Source organism: Bos indicus, chromosome 1 (assembly GCF_029378745.1).
Source record: "Bos indicus isolate NIAB-ARS_2022 breed Sahiwal x Tharparkar chromosome 1, NIAB-ARS_B.indTharparkar_mat_pri_1.0, whole genome shotgun sequence".
Classification (NCBI taxonomy): domain Eukaryota; kingdom Metazoa; phylum Chordata; class Mammalia; order Artiodactyla; family Bovidae; genus Bos; species Bos indicus.
Genome location: NC_091760.1, coordinates 151863981 through 151880350, shown reverse-complemented (window position 1 = coordinate 151880350; position 16370 = coordinate 151863981). Strand labels below are relative to the sequence as shown.

The window sequence follows — 16370 nt, the reverse complement described above, 5'->3', positions numbered from 1 at the left end:
AGCAGAAGAAAGAACAGGCTAGGAGGAGCGACTCATTAATAGGAACACGACACGCTGTCATCTGGGTGAGGGGACGGTGGTGGGAACAGTACAAGGGGGTCGGCTCTGGACACACTTTAAGGCAGGACACACAGAGCTGGCTGATGGATGCGAAGTGGGAAGAGAAAGGGAAAAGAAACCAAGGACGATGTCAGGGTTCCTCAGGAGCTTCAAGCTGAGTCAGCTGCCATTTCCTGGGACGATACTGCAGGTGGAGCGAGCTTGTCTGGGGGGAGGCGGCAGTGGGTGGGGGGCGGGTGGACAGGAGACCAAGGGTCCGGCTTGGGCAGGTCAAGTTTCAGCTGGCTGTCAGACATCTTAGGGAAGATTTTATTTTCTAATTATTAGACTTTTATTATTAAAAATGATGTTGAGATTTAACAGGAGTGATATAATCTTAGGTACTAATGTTGAACAATCTTTGTTGACTAAGTTGTCACCCTTCAAAAAATAATGAGCCAAACTGAACTTGAAAAGTAGAAGACCAACAAAATGAGCAGATATGCAGATAAGCAGTTCACTAACTGCTTTCCTTTGCATCAGTTTCCATGTCTTTAGAAACCTATGCCCTTCTCAATACACAGGGAGGCTGAGGTGCTGAAGCAAATCTTCAAAGATCAGTATTACAGAGTAATTTTCTCTTTGTGAGTGACAAAGCACTTCTGTTCTTAACTGTCTTTAATTTTTTAATTAATTTATTTTAATTGGAGAATAACTACTCCACAATATTGTGACGGCCTCTGCCAAACAGCATACATGTGTGTCCTGATCCCGAACCCCCCTCCCACCCCATCCCTCTGGGTGGTCCCAGAGCACCGGCTCTGAGGCTCTGCTTCATGCATGGAACCTGCCCTGCCGTCTGTTTCACACATGGTGATACACATGTTTCAATGCTATTCTCTCGAATCATCCCACCCTCGCCTTCTCCCAGAGTCCAAACGTCTGTCCTTTGCGTCTGCGTCTCCTCTGCTGCCCTGCATGGAGGATATCAGCACCGTGTTCTAAATTCCATATCCGTGGGTTAATAGACAGTATTTGTCTTTGTCTTTCTCACTTACTCGCTCCGTATAATAGGCTTCAGGTTTACCCACCTCATTAGAAGTGACAAATGTGTTCCTTTTTATAGCTGTGTAGTATTCCATTGTGTGTACCACAGCTTTTAGGGAAGATTTTAAATAGGTAGATATAAAAACATGAATAAATTTGGTACTGTTTTGCCTGGGACTGGATGTGCTCACACAGGGAGACAGCACAGAAGGACCAAGACTGAGCCCTCGGGCTGGCCACAGATTAAAAGTAGGAAAATGGGAAAAAATAGCAAATAAATCAACGAACCAAGAGAGTGACGTCCTCAATATCAAACAAGTAAAGTGTTTCAGAGAGAGGAAATGATCAACCAAGCAAGCACCAAGTCCTGTAAGACGCAGGATGTGTCATGGCCATGGGAGGAGGCAGCGTGAGTGACCGTGACAGCAGGCGTCATGGAGAGGAGGGGCGGGGGAATGGAGGGGGCGCGGGAATGGAGGGGGCGCGAGGAGAGGAGGGGCGGGGGAATGGAGGGGGCGTGAGGGGGAGGGGGCGGGGGAATGGAGGGGGCGTGAGGGGGAGGGGGCGGGGGGATGGAGGGGGCACGAGGAGAGGAGGGGGCGGAGGAATGGAGGGGGCGCGAGGAGAGGAGGGGGCGGGGGAATGGAGGGGGCGTGAGGGGGAGGGGGCGGGGGAATGGAGGGGGTGCGAGGAGAGGAGGGGCGGGGGAATGGAGGGGGCGTGAGGGGGAGGGGGCGGGGGAATGGAGGGGGCGTGAGGGGGAGGGGGCGGGGGGATGGAGGGGGCGTGAGGGGGAGGGGGCGGGGGGATGGAGGGGGCGTGAGGGGGAGGGGGCGGGGGAATGGAGGGGGTGCGAGGAGAGGAGGGGGCGGGGGAATGGAGGGGGCACGAGGAGAGGAGGGGGCGGGGGCCTGGAGACAAGAGACCAGGAGGAAACACAGACGGTAAGCGCCACCGCTTATCTGGCACTCGCTGTGTACCAGACCGTATGCATGACATGTGTTACCTCACATTCTTCCAACTCTGCTAGACAAGTTTTTTAGCCACATTTTACAGTTGGGAAAAATGAATTTCAAAGAGCTGCCCAAGTGTCTTGCCTAAGAATCTATACAAGGAAATCTGAACACCCAATAAGAGAAGGGGAGGGAGGCTTCAAGAAATGCAACAGAAATGGCAGCTAAGAGGGATGACCTCAGGCTTCCAGCTCAGATTTCCAGGAAGATGATGGCAACTAAAAACAGGGAACACAGGAGAAAGACGACAACGGGAAGGAAGCGGTGGTGGACAGGAATGGACGGTGGTGGTGTGACTGATGAGACTTCACAAAAGACAATAAATGAGAAACGACACTGAGATATCCGTGGCAGGAACTTCCACGGAATCAGAACTGACCACAAAAGCCAGCATTTGGCTCACAGGTAAAAACTCTTAAGGTCATGAACCTGGGCAGCAGGGTCGTCTGCCCCGGCCCCACCAGCCCGCCTGCCTCCTACCTGCGATCACCCAGGACTGGTAGAGCGGGTGCATGGAGAGGCGCCGGACGCGGGCCCGCGACGGGTGGCAGTGACTGGAGATGGGCAGCTGGAAGCGCATGTCCCAGCAGGCCATGGTGCCGCTGCTCGTGCCTGCGAGGGGAGAAGCGCGGACGTGACTGCCGCAGGCTCGGCATCAGTGCGGATTCCCGCTGACATTACGTTCAACCTGGCTGGTCACTTAGGAAAGAGGCTTTACTTCCGGGAAGCTGCCCGCCCCACTCCTCAGTTCCCAACAGCACCTTTAGCCCAAAGGTACAGAGTAGTAGCACAGTGCTACCACAAACCTAGCAAGTGTGAAGCAAGAATGAATAACTCGTTAATGACTGACACTTACTAACTGCCGAAGGCACCCGTGGGAAAAACCCAGAAGGCCTAGAGAAGACATGAATCTGATAAAGCAAAACATTCAGACTGCCTTAAGTAACCAGAAGTGGTTTACTAGCGCTCGGTAATCTCAGTCAGCCCTCAAGCAGCAGCAGCTCTGCAGCCGTCCTCAGAGCTCAATCTCTGCCATGTGCCCTTTTCTCTGAAACCTTCTGGAGACAGGCATGGCTGTCTGAGCACAGCAGACACTGGGGTGACTGCCTGCATGTGTGCCCACGACATCTGAAACCACACAGAGAGAATGCCACCCAACTCGAAGAATAACGTGCACTCTAATGCCAAGGCTGGTCTCCAGGTCCAGTGGAGACGGGGGTGGGAAAAGACCAAAGGGACAGCGGGCCCCTCCGTCTTCTGGCCCCTCTGCAGGCCCCTCAGAGCTGGTGGGGCTGCATGAGAGCCACCGGGGCAACTCACTAACCTTGTGGCGCGTGTGACAGCTACTTTTCCAAGCCTGGCACATCTTCCTGTGCCAGGGCAGCTTAGTCTCGCAAAAGGCAAAAAATAATGCACTTCACACAAACCATATAAAATAAAGGGCTGATAATGCCGCAAATTCAAGACAGGAATCTACTGAACAGAAACTAATATTCAAGCGTAGCAGAGTCTAATTCTTCTGAAAGAGTGTCGAGTGACAATGAATAAGCTCCAGTACCTTCTAAAGGGGCAGGTTCAAAGCCTGGCAGGGGGAGGGGGGCCAGTGAAACTAAAACAGGAGAGAAGCAAGGTCACAGGGTGCTCTTCAGCAAGGAAAGGTGGGGGAAGGGGTCACAAGGCCAGCGGCCACTGTTTGGCTCTCCTCCTGTGCTGGAGCCTTTCACCTCATTAAATCCTCAAAGCTGCCCTTGGAGGGAATGGGCCCATCTAAAGACGAGAACAGTAAGACCAGAAGGGTGAAGCAGCTTGCCTGTGGCTACCGGGATTTAAAACCGAGCTGCTCAAATTCAAATGTCCTCATCCCGTAAACCCAGCCTGTTGCTTCCCTGGCAGAGTAAGAAAATGCCAGCAAATCTGACCACTGTAGGGGTGCGTTTAAAAACGAAGGGACAGAGTAAATTGTTACACGTGCTGAATATTGACCTCACTCTTTCAAATTTGTTTTTTAATGAAAAAATTGAAATGTAAGTATTATAATAATTATAGGGGGGAAAAAAGAACATAGGGGAAAATTAGCAATGAAGACAAAGGAAAAGAGCTTTCTTAAGAGGCACGCCTGACAGCAGCATCCAGACCCAGGCGAGGACCTGAAAGGCAGCTCCCTACCGATGCAGAGCCAGCACTGGTGGATGTCCACGGCAAAGGAGGTGATGAGGCCTGCCTTGAGATCGTGCCTCAGCGTCCAGGCGTTGCTGGAGGAGCGCAGGTCCCAGCCCACCAGAGCACCATTCACAGTGGCGTAGGCCAGCACGGACTGCGCCCCGGAGCTGAAGTGATGCAGGTCCACCACGCAGCCGTCCTCCTTCTGGTCTAGGACTCTAGGAGACACACGTCAAGAGGCAAAGGCTCGTCCATCACGAAAGACACAGCACTCGCCTCCACTGCAGATCAATCTACCTTCTAACCATGGTCAAGAAACTCTGTGGCCCATCGAAGACAAGGACAGTTGAGCATTTTTAAAAAAATTACTTCAGAACTACAGAAGAGCTGCAAATGTAGTGCACAGACTTCCATGTATCTTTCACTCACTTCCCCTCATGCTGATGACTTCTTTTATTAGAAAGAAGGATTTAAGATTCATTGCTGTTACTGAATGAATCAATCATTCGCTCCCTTTTATTACTAATAATAAAGTGAAGTAAATAAGATTAGTGATTCCTTTGTAAGTACTATTCCATTCCTTGATATACCTGTTTTTTGTTTTTTTTTCAAGCTGAGGAATTTTTAAACTAAAATAATGCCATAAACATGCTGGCCGGCTTTCTTGGTCAGTGCGTATCAGGCCTCTGAACACTGCTGTTTTGGCTTTGTTGAGGGTCAGCAGCATTGTGAGAGCCGGGCAGTGAATCTGCCAGGATTTAAAGCCACACGCATCTCTGCTGCATGTTCTTTTTTTTAAAACAACCCTTTGAAAATGCAAAAATCATTCTTAACATGGGCCATACTGCTGGCTGTAGCTTTCTAACTCCTGTCTTAGGCAAACAATTATAAACATTCTAACCATGACAATATTCCCTAAGGTGATGATGAAAAGTCCAAATGCCAAACAAACAGTGAAAAGGACCCACAGATCCTAAGTATTCAGAGCCAAGGTGACACGGGAAGACCAAATACGTGCCCCTCGCGGGGTTTCCTGGGAGCGCCTGCCACCAGGCAAAGCCTCCTGGGGCAACCTGCCAATCCAGAGAGTCGGTGTTGCTCAAAGTTGCTCAGCTGTGTTTGACTCTTTGTGACCCCTTGGACTATACAACCCATAGGATTCTCCAGGCCAGAACACTGGAGTGGGTAGCCTTTCCTTCTCCAGGGAATCTTCCCAACCCAGGGATCAAACCCAGGTCTCCAGCACTGTATGTGGATTCTTTACCAGCTGAGCCACAAGGGAAGCCCAAGAATACTGGAGTGGGTAGCCTATCCCTTCTCCAGTGGATCTTCCCGACCCAGGAATTGAACTGGGGTCTCCTGTATTGCAGGCAGATTCTTTACCAACTGAGCCATCAGGGAAGATATAAGTGTTGCTCAGGGTAAACAGTAAAAACTAATATTCGCAATGAAAAGTGCTGTCAGCTTAGAGGCTCTCCCACACGAAATGTATACTCTGCTGCAGGGTCCTCACACCATGCACTCCACCAAGAGCCCTCTGGAGATTTATGCCATGCAGAGGCTGCTCTGTAACCACTCTCTGCTGAAAGGACTTAGTTCAAGATTATTATAATGGGTCCTGGACAGAAGCTGCCCAAGTCTCTTTAGTGAATGTGTTAAAAAAAAAAAAAAAAAAAAAAACGTAATTGGTAAAAGCAAAACAAAGAATAAACAAAATGATACAAAGAAATAATAAAGTCCCAGGTGACCCAATCGTCACCCCCTTCTTCCTCAGCTGCCCAGTGGAGGTGAGCTGTAATCCATTGAAACTGTGACGAGGCATCTGGGGGCTCTGCTTCCTCCCTGAGGGTCCCCGATGTGCCCGCCCCGCCCTACGCCACCACCCTGCTGTGGCCACATGGGGTGGCGCCCCCTCCAGGCCACCTCCCCGATCCACCCGTAAGCTGGTCCCCCGTCCCCGGCACAGGGCACGCTGTCATACTGCACTGAAGTCATCTGTTCGCTGGTCTGCCTCTCCCACTAGGCTCGTTTCTTAGAGAGTATAACAAACACATCTTACTCATTTCTGCAATTTTCCGTGTGCAGCACACACTCATCAGCTGAAAAATTGTTCTGTTTGACCTTTAAATATCTTACCTTGCATGGGTTTAATCTACAAGCAACCACAATCTGTAAGAAGTGGAGGAAATTCTTAGATAAAGCCAGCCAGGATCTTCTTTTTAAAATGATAAGCAAACAATATGATTGAACACTCTGCTCCATTCCCAGCAACTTCAGAGGCTTTACTGCCAAGTGACAAAATGCTGACACCACTTTTGAGCTTCCTTTAATGAAGAACACTCACATTTTCGAAACCAGCAGCCAGAGCTGAGACAGAAGATGTAACTGATAATTAGGTTATTCAGATTCCAGACTGGGATGAGCCACATGTTCAAAGCTGCCCTTCTGACCTTTGGACAAATTGGCAGAAATAGTTTCCTCAAACTGTGTGTGATAGATTTGAGTTGGAAACCCAATTTTATTCATTTCATGTGCTTAAAAACAGAAGTACATTGTCACAGGCCCTCAGCTGATCCAAACTATTACAGAAGGAGGGTTACATTATCCCAGGACACCAAATGCAGTTTAAAAAACACAAACGACAGACAGATACCTGCTTTGCAGAGGATGAATCTTGGGAGACTTGGGCAGCTTGGAGGCCTCAATCGCGAGAAGCTGGACGGCACCATTATCGGACGCTACGGCTAAGTAGTGGGAACCCTGGCAGAATGTGAGCGTCTTGACACGGCCCCCGACTCGGCTATAGGTGAGAATAGACCTGCACAAAGAAAAGCAGAACTGCGTTTCTGAAAAGCCACAGAGTATTACTATCGCTGACATTAAACAGCCACAGGACTGTTAACAAACAAAAAATGATACTCTGAGGTCTGTTTCCCTCCTTGATCGTGTAACAAAAATAATCCCCCTCAGAAGCACTGGCACAAAACCACCTTTCCTTCTGATACTTTCAAGTGGCCGTCTTCACACGCTTCTCTCTGATCAAGGAAAGACTGTCCACCCTCCTTTCCAGCTGGACTTCCCTCACTGTGGCCTGACCCAGCTTGCTTCCTTTCTGCAATTCCTGAAGCCCTCCTCTTACCCCTGCAGTTATTCCATAATCCCGCAGATGCAGCCTGCCACAGCAGGACGGCACTGGCTTGGGAATCACAGGGCCGAGTTCCACTAACTGACCACCAGTATGATTTGAGTCAAGCCACTTAACCTGCACTGCACCTCAGTTTACCCGTTTACAGCCCAACATTTCTAAGCAGGACATAGTGTAGCTCAATTAACATGTAAATCATGAAACGTTTATTAACACACAGTATTACTGTAATATTCAGTCTCTCCCACACACACATTGACCCCTCAAGCTGTCTGTCCCCCTCCTTTAAATTTACCACCGAACTTCCTGAATGTGATGAGCGGTGCCTGCAGAGTTCCTCCTTCATCACCCTCCACAAGGGTCACATACTCAGCCTTCTAAGCGGCCACTCCTTAAAGGTCACAGCCCCAGAACACCAAATTTATTCACCTTTATCTTCTATAATTTATTATACAAGTTAATACATCTTAAATATACAAAAACTATTAAAAAAAAAAAAGAAGTAAAAACATAATTCTAACACCCAGAGAGAAACACTTTTGTTGTTTAGTCGCTAAGTTGCGTCTGACTCTCTGTGACCCCATGAACTGTAGCCCACCAGGCTCCTCTGCCCACGGGATTTCCCAGACAGGAATACTGGAGTGGATTGCCATTTCGTTCTCCAGGGGATCTTCCCGACCCAGGGACTGGACCCAGGCCTCCTGCATTGTTAGGCGGATTCTTTACCACTGAGGTACCTGGGAAAACCACAGAGGAACACTACAGACATTATTATATAGCTTCCCAAAGAGTTTTCTATGCATATTACAGTATATTTATATTTGATTTATAAATAAATATGGAACATTTTATATATTAATCATGCCTCTCTAGTTCACTTTTTAATAGCAGCCTTGCTGAAATAAATGTCATAAAGTGTAACATTTTAAAGTGTACAACTCAGTGACTTGGAGCATGCATGGGCATTTTATCCCTTCTATGGTTAAATAATATTCCATTATGTGGATATACTGTATTTGCTTATCCATTCAATAGCTGATAGACATTATGGTTTCCACTTTTTGGCTATTATGAATAATGCTACTATGAACACTCATTTATAGATTTTCATGTGAACAAATGTCTTCAGCTTTCTTGGGTTTATACCTAGGAGTAAAACTGCAGAGTAACAGGTAACTCTATGATTAGCATTTGAGAAACTGCCGAACCTTTTTCCAAACTTGCTGCATCACTCGACACTCATACCAGCAAAGTACAAAGGTGCTAATTTCTCCACGCTGTCTCCAGCACTTGTTCTTGTCTTTTTGATTAGAGTCATTCTAGTGGGTGTGATGTGGTATCCCACTGTGGTTCTGATCTGTATTTCCCTAAAGATGCAGAGTACCTTTTTTGCATACCTCCCAGTTACCCTTTATATTCTTAGGGGACTGGTTCCAGGACCCCCAGCAGATTCTAAAATCAGAATGAACTAGTCCCTCTAGGCCCTCTGTATCCAAGGGTTGCATATCAACGGAAAATATTCTATCCCTGGTTGACTGATTCTGCAGAACCCACAGGTATAAAGGGCCAACTCTATCTGAGTCCTCTGCTTTGTAATTACTTGTTTTCTTACTGTTGAGTTAAAACAGTTCTTTATATATTCAGAGTATTTATCTCATTCTGTGGGTTGTCCTTTCACTTTCTTGACAGTGTCCTTTGAAGTACAAATGTTCATAATTTTGATGAAATCACATCTATTTTTGTCACTGTGTTTTCTGGTGGCATATTTCAGAAGTGAAAGTTGCTCAGTTGTATCCGACTCTTAGAGACCCCGTGGACCATACAGTCCATGGAATTCTCCAGGCCAGAATACTAGAGTGGGTAGCCTTTCCTGTCTCCAGGGGATCTTCCTAACCCAGGGATCGAACCCAGGTCTCCCTCATTGCAGGCAGATTCTTTACTAGCTGAGCCAGCAGGGAAGCCCAAGAATACGGCAATGGGTAGCGTATCCCTTCTCCAGCGGATCTTTCCAACCCAGGAATCGAACCAGGGTCCCCTGCACTGCAGGTGGATTCTTTACCATCTGAGCTGCCTAAATCCAAGGTCATGAAGAATTACATGCCTATGTTTTCTTATACAAGTTTTACAGTTTAGCTCTTACGTTCAGGTCTATGATCCATTTTGAAAAATTCTCTGCAAACCCATTCTTTTGCATGCAATTGCCCAGTAATCTCTACACCATCTGTTCAGGCTGTTCTTCCCCACACTCAGCTGTCCTGGCACCTATGTCAGAAAGCAGTGACCATAAACGTACCTCTGCATGTCAGCTCTAGCCCACTGACTAATGCATTTATCCCTATGCCGTTAACACAGTGTCTTGACTGCTGTAGTTTGGTGGCCAATCTGGGAGTGTGATTTCTCCAACTCAGTTATTTCCTTAAGACTGTCTTGGCTACTTAAGTCCTTTGCATATCTTCATGAATTTTAGGATCAGAATGTCAACTTCTGTAGAAAAGGGCAGCTGGAAATTTCATAGGGAAAATCTGAGGATCAATTTGGGGATGTCAGCTATATTAACAAACAGCAAAAGTTTTCCACTGAATGAACATGGGATGTGTTTCTACTTAGGTCTTCTATAAATATTTTAAAATATTTCTTTCAGTGATGTTTGTAGCCTTCAGTATTCAAGTCTTGTATGTTTCTGTTAAATTTATTCTTCAGTACTTCATTGTTTCTGATGCTCTTGTATACAGAATTGCTTTCTTTAGTTCATCTTTGGATTGTTCACTGTTGGTGGTGGTGGTTTAGCAGCTAAGTTGTGTCAGACTCTTCCAAGTCTGTGGACTGTAGCCTGTCAGGCTCCTCTGTCCATGGGATTCTCCAGGCAAGAATATTGGAGTGGGTAGCCATTTCCTTCTCCAGGGGATCTTCCCAACCCAGGAATTGAACCCAGGTCTCCTGCATTGCAGGCAGGTGATTTACCAAGTGAGCTATGAGGGAAGCCCATAGTTCATTGTTAGCACACAGAAATCCAAGTGACTTTTATACATATAAATACAATATGATCGTATGTTCTACAACTTTTTGTTGAACTCATTTGATAGTTCTAATAGGTTTTTCTTTTTATTGCTTACTGACTGCCAATACAATTTTACTTCTTCCTTTCCAACCTGGATGCCTTATATTTCTTTTCCTTATCTAAATGACCCCACTAAGAACCATGAAAGCAGTCAGAGTGGACATTCTTACTTACATGGCTCGCCTCATGGGCAAGTGTTTAGTCTGTAAGTATGATGTTAGTGGGCTTTTCATAGACGTCCTTATCAGCACTAAACTGTAACTACTTGAGTTGCTTTTAATCATAAAACAGTGTTAGATTTTAACAAAATCTTTCTAAGAATCTTTTGAGATCATCTGTGGTCTTCATCCTTTATTCTATTAATGTGATATATTCACTGACTGATTTTCAAATGTTGGAAAGGGTTTGCATTCTTGGGATAAACTGCACTTGGTCATGGTATATTATCCTTTGAACATGCTGAATTCCGTTTACTAGTATTTTGTTGAGGATTTTAATGCCCATATTACCTGTGCGTCTTGGTCTACTGTTTTCTGGTCACATATTTTGCCTGGTTGTGGTATCAGGGTAACACTGCCCTTATAGAATGAATTACAAAATGTTCCCTCATCTATTTTTTTTGAAAAAGTTTTTGAAGGATGGGCGTTAATTCATTAAGTATTGGTAGAATGCACCATGAAATCATCTCAGCCTGGGCTTCTCTTTGTAGGAAGTTTTTCTTTTAATTACTAATTTAATCTTATTGTTATAGGTCTAAATATTCAGGTTTCCTATTTCTTATTGATTACCTCTGATAGGTTGTATCTCTCTGGGAATCTAATCTGTCCATTTCATCTAGGTTATTTTATTTGTTGGCATACAATTGTTCATAGTATTCTTCTATGCTCCATAGCGATGTACTCAACAGTAACATTCCCTCTTTCCTTCCTAGTTTTAACTTTAGTAACTCTCCCTTTTAAAGGTTTGCCAATTCTGACCTTCCCAAAGAACTGAATTCTGCTTTTGCTGGTTTTTCTCCGTTATTCCCTATGTCATTTGTTTCTTCTTTGGTCTTTTATGATTTCCTTCCTTCTACTTGCTTTGGGTTTACTTTGCTCTTCTTTTTCTAGATTTAAGGTTAAAGTTAAGTTACTGATTTATGATTTTTCTTCTTTTTAAATACAGCTGCATGCAGCTATAAACTTCTCCAATATTCCTTTAACTGCACCCTTAAGTTTTGGTTTGTTGTGTTTTCATTTTCAGTCACCTCAAAGTATTTCTCTAATTTCCCTTTGAGCCACTGGTCATTTTGCCATGCGCTGCTTAACCTCTACAAACCTGTGAATCCCCCGAATTTCTGTTACTGATCTAGTTTCATTTCACCGTGGTTAAAGAACATGTATGTTGATACAGCTCAGTACCTTTAAATTTACTGAAGCTTGGTGTCTGTCCTAGATAATCTGCTGCAGCCGGGTAGAGTGTTCTATAGACGTCAGACCTGGTAGGCCTGCAGTGTGCTCAACTCTTCTTACGGGAAGAGCATTAAAATCTCCAACTATTACTGTTAAACTACTTTCCCCTCCAATTTTGTCCGTTCTTCCTCCATGCAGGGGCTCTGCTGTTAGCAGCGTGTTTGTAATTGCTATGTTTTCCCGATGGGATGACCCTGTTGTCATTATAAAATATCCTTGTCTATCTCTAGTATCGATTTTTGTGTTAAAATGTCTGAGATAAGCATAGCCACTCCAGCTCTTTTAGAAACTGTCTGCAGGGTGTACCGTTTTCAGCCCTTTTACTCTCGCACTGCATCTCTTGAATTTAAACTGTTGTCTCTTGTGGGAAACAGTCATGTCATGTTTTGTCTTACTTCCTGCCAACTCTGCCTTTGACTACATTTAACGCAATTAGAATAAGGTAGGGCTTAGGTTTGACACTGTGCTATTTGTTTTCTCTGCGTCTTACGTGGGTTTTGGTGGTTGCTCTAGTCCACCGCTGCTCCCGTGTGCTATAAAGACATCTTCCAGTACATGATTTCAATCCCTAATTTCCTCTATCACACGTTTTTGAGTTTTACTAAATGTTTTTAAGGGTTTCTTTTAGTGGTTTCCCTGGAAAATACAATCAACATCTAAACACAATCAGATGAGCACCAATTTTGCTCCAATACATCTGCTCCCTCCTCCCTTGTCTGTACTATTACTGTCATACAAATTACACCTTTATGCACTATAAACTCAATGCAGTTTTATAATTATTTCTTTACGTAGTCTTCTTTTAAATCAGATAGCAGAAAGAGTTACAGAAAAAAACTAACTTGTACTGTCTTATGTTCACTCCTGTATCTATTGATACCTTTACTTGATGCTCTTTATTTCTTCATGTGGTTCAAGTTAGTCTCATGTCCTTTCCTGTCAGCACGACAGACTCCTTTTGGTATTTCTTTCAGGTGAAATCTTCTGGCAATAAATTCCCTGTTTTTATTTACCTTGGAATATCTTAATTTCTCCTTTGTTTCTGAAAGACAATTCTGCTGGATATAGAATTACTGTCAGTCTTTTTCTTCCTAGACTCTGAATATATCATCTCACTGACTTCCAGGCTCCACCATTTCTGATTGAATGTCAGCTATTAACCTTACTGAAGGTCCCTCGTACAAGATGAGTCTCTTTGCTCTTTTGCTTCAATATTTTTCAACAATTGCTTCAACAATTTGCTTATCATGTCTCTCGTATGGCTCTCTTTGATCTTTGTCCTATTTGGAGTTAGCTGAGCTCCTCAAATGTGCAGATTAATGCTTCTCACCAAATCTGGGGGCGGGGGCGGGGGGGTGGTTCAAGCCGTATTTCCTCCAATGTTCTCTCTCCTTGCCTTTTGGGACTATCATGTGTATGTTGGTACACCTGATGGTGGTCCACAGGCCTCTGAGGCTCTGTTTGGTTTTCTTTATTCTCTTTTAGTTTTTATACTTCTGAATGGATGTCAACTATTTTCTATTTTCAAGTCCCTGGTTTTTTCTCTCGCCAGTTGAAATCTGCTGTTCAGCCCTGAACTCTTCATTTCTGTTATTATACTTCAGAACGCCAGGATTTCTGTTTATCATTTCTATCCCTTTATTGACATTGTCTATTTGTTAATACATTTTTCTCATAATTTCCTTTTAATCCTTTAGACATAATTTCTTCTAATTTTTTGAAAATATTTTTAATCACTAATTTAAAGTCATTGTCTAAAAAGTCCAATTTCTTGGATTAGTGAGGTACTGTTTCTATTGCCTGCATTTTTTCCTGTATATAGGACATACTTCCCTATTTCTTTGCCTGACTTTTAACTTTTGTCCAAAACTAGACATTTTAACTGGTATGCATTGACTTTGGAAATAAGATACCAATGTTGTCACTGCTTGTTTAGTGACTTGCCTAGAGACCAATCCTACAAAGTCTTTATTTCTCATGCGTGGCCACTGAACTCTCGAGTCAGTTAAATTAATGATCAGCTAATGACTTTCCTGGGGTCATTAAAGAATCTGCCTGCCAATGCAGAAGAAATGGGTTCGATCCCTGGGTTGGGACGATGTCCTGGAGAAGGAAAATGGCAACCCCCTCCAGTATTCTTGCTTGGCAAATTCCATGGACAAAGGAGCCTGGCGGGCTACAGTCCATGGGGTTGCAAAAGTCAGATACAACTTAGTGACTAAATAACAATGACATTCCTTACATCTCATGAACTGATGCGAGGTCCAGCCCGTGTGAGGCTCTCCGTGCTAGCTGTGGCACACCCTCAACAAAGCAGTTTACAGCTCGGCCTCATCCTTCATCTCCTGCTCACACAGAGACTCAAGGTCAGCCACAGCTGAGAACCTGCAGCCTCCAGAGTTCTTTCTTGGGCTTATACACAACCCTGCAAGTGCATGTGGTCTTATAGACACCCATGCATACATCCAAACTTTTCAAAAGCCCCCTACTGATATCACACACTTGCTTTAAAGTTTTTCGTGAGCCTCTTCTTAGCTACAACTGGGACTGCCACCTCAGGCAGCTGCAATGTTAAACAAATCCCATCAATAATTTCAACAAATGCTCCATGGGTAGAGTTTTTCCTCAAAGAACAAAGTAACAGCTCAAATGAAGACAGGACAGGCCCTGATCGTGGCGGTTTACAGCAAGCTGGTCAAATGGTGATAATTCTCTGGAAACGGGGCCTTGGAGGAGTTCAAAGCCTTTAACGACCCCTCCAGGGGCTACTAAGCTGTTGGTTTTCACGGTTACTGTTAAGTTTTCCAAAGCCACTGTACAGCTTGGAAGTAGTGGGGGATGAAATCAGGGCTCACATCCATGGCTTGCTGTTCTGAGAGTCAGCCGTTTTTCTCAAACAACAATTTTCAGATTGATGAAGGACTTTAATTTCTAGAATCCTGAAAAAGTTGATTTTGACAGTTTTTGACAGTTTTTGCCAGTGTTCTCATTGTTTTTGAGGAAAATAATTTTGAAAATTCTTACTCTGTCTTTCTAAAAACAGAAATCCTACATGAGTTCTTAAACCAACTTCTCAAAACTGTATTTTCACAGACTGTATCAATATAGTCCATACCAAAAAAATGTATTTCTACAGCAATCACTTTATTACCACAATAATCACTTACTTATCCAGTTTCTCTCCTTCTGCTGCATCTTTAGTTTGCTCCCAGTTTTTTATAATTAAAAAGAAGGCAAGAAAAGACAACGCTCAGAATGGGAGGAAACAATAAACAAGTGAAACAACTAACAAAGAATTAATTTCCAAAATATACAAGCCACTCATGCAACTCAATACTATAAAAGCAAACAACCCAATCAAAGAGTGGGAAAAAGACCTAAACAGACATTTCTCCAAAGAAGACAAACAGATGGCTAATAAACACATAAAAAGATGATCAGCACTGCTCACTATCAGAGAAATGCAAATCAAACTACAGTGAGGTATCACCTCACATGGGTCAGAATGGCCATCATCAAAAAATCCACAAACAATAAATGCTGGAAAGGGTGTGAAGGAAATGGGCCCTCTTGCTTTGTTGGTGGGAATGTAAACTGGTACAGCCACAATGGAGAACAGCCTGGAGATTCCTTAAAATACCAGGAATAAAACCACCTATGACTCAACAATCCGACTACTGGGCATATACCCTGAGAAAACCATAACCGAAAGACACATGTACCCGAATGCTCACTGCAGCATGGATACAACAGCTGGGACGTGGAAGCAACCTGGATGTCCACCAACAGATGAATGGATAAAGCCAGCTTTGGTATATATATACACAATGGACTATTGCTCAGCCATAAAAAGGAACACATTTGAGTCAGTTCTAATGAGGTGGATGAACACAGAGCCTATTATACAGAGTGAAGTAAGTCAGAAAGAGAGAAACAAGTATCATATACTAACACATATGTGGACTCTGGAAAGACGGTACTGAAGAACCTACCTGCAGGGCAGCAGCTGAGATGGAGATTAGAGAAGAGATGTGTGTGCAGACTCAGCAAGGGGTGGGTGGGATGAATGGAGGGAGAACAGGGAAACAGATGCCCGACCATGTGTACACAGAGAGCCAGCGGGAGTTTGCTGGATGACTCAGGGAACTCACACTGGGGCTCTGTGACAACCTACAGGAGTGGGATGGGGTGAGGGGTGGGAGGGAGACTCAAGAGGGAGCTGTATATGTACCTATGGCTGATTCATGTTGATGTGTGGCCGAAATCAAAACAATACTGTAACGCAATTATCCTTTGATTAAAAATAAATAAAAATGTTAGGGGAAAATAAAAGCCAATCTGAACAGCCTCAAAACTAAGTATCTGAATTAAATCTTTCTTCTTCTTAGAATATGTTCATCATAAAGGCTTGTGATACATAAAGTCCAAAGCTTTCCATGGATGATGGATGTATGAAC

The 16370-nt window shown here is 44.4% G+C and overlaps 1 protein-coding gene across 5 annotated transcripts in view; it reads right to left on the bottom strand.

Moving 5' to 3' along the window:
• PIK3R4 (phosphoinositide-3-kinase regulatory subunit 4) overlaps positions 1-16370 on the bottom strand; it is a 78689-nt gene that overhangs the window by 3563 nt on the left and 58756 nt on the right. For 2 of the 5 annotated variants that reach the window (XM_019964295.2, XM_070796975.1), the window contains 3 exons: positions 6913-7077; positions 4266-4477; positions 2580-2711 (listed from right to left, as the gene is read on the bottom strand). In XM_019964295.2, coding sequence (XP_019819854.2) covers positions 2580-2711; positions 4266-4477; positions 6913-7077 — 509 coding nt within the window. Of the gene's footprint in view, positions 1-2579; positions 2712-4265; positions 4478-6395; positions 6627-6675; positions 6710-6912; positions 7078-16370 lie in introns of those variants that run through there. The other 3 variants (XR_011568735.1, XM_070796968.1, XM_070796983.1) reach the window with 3 other exon arrangements.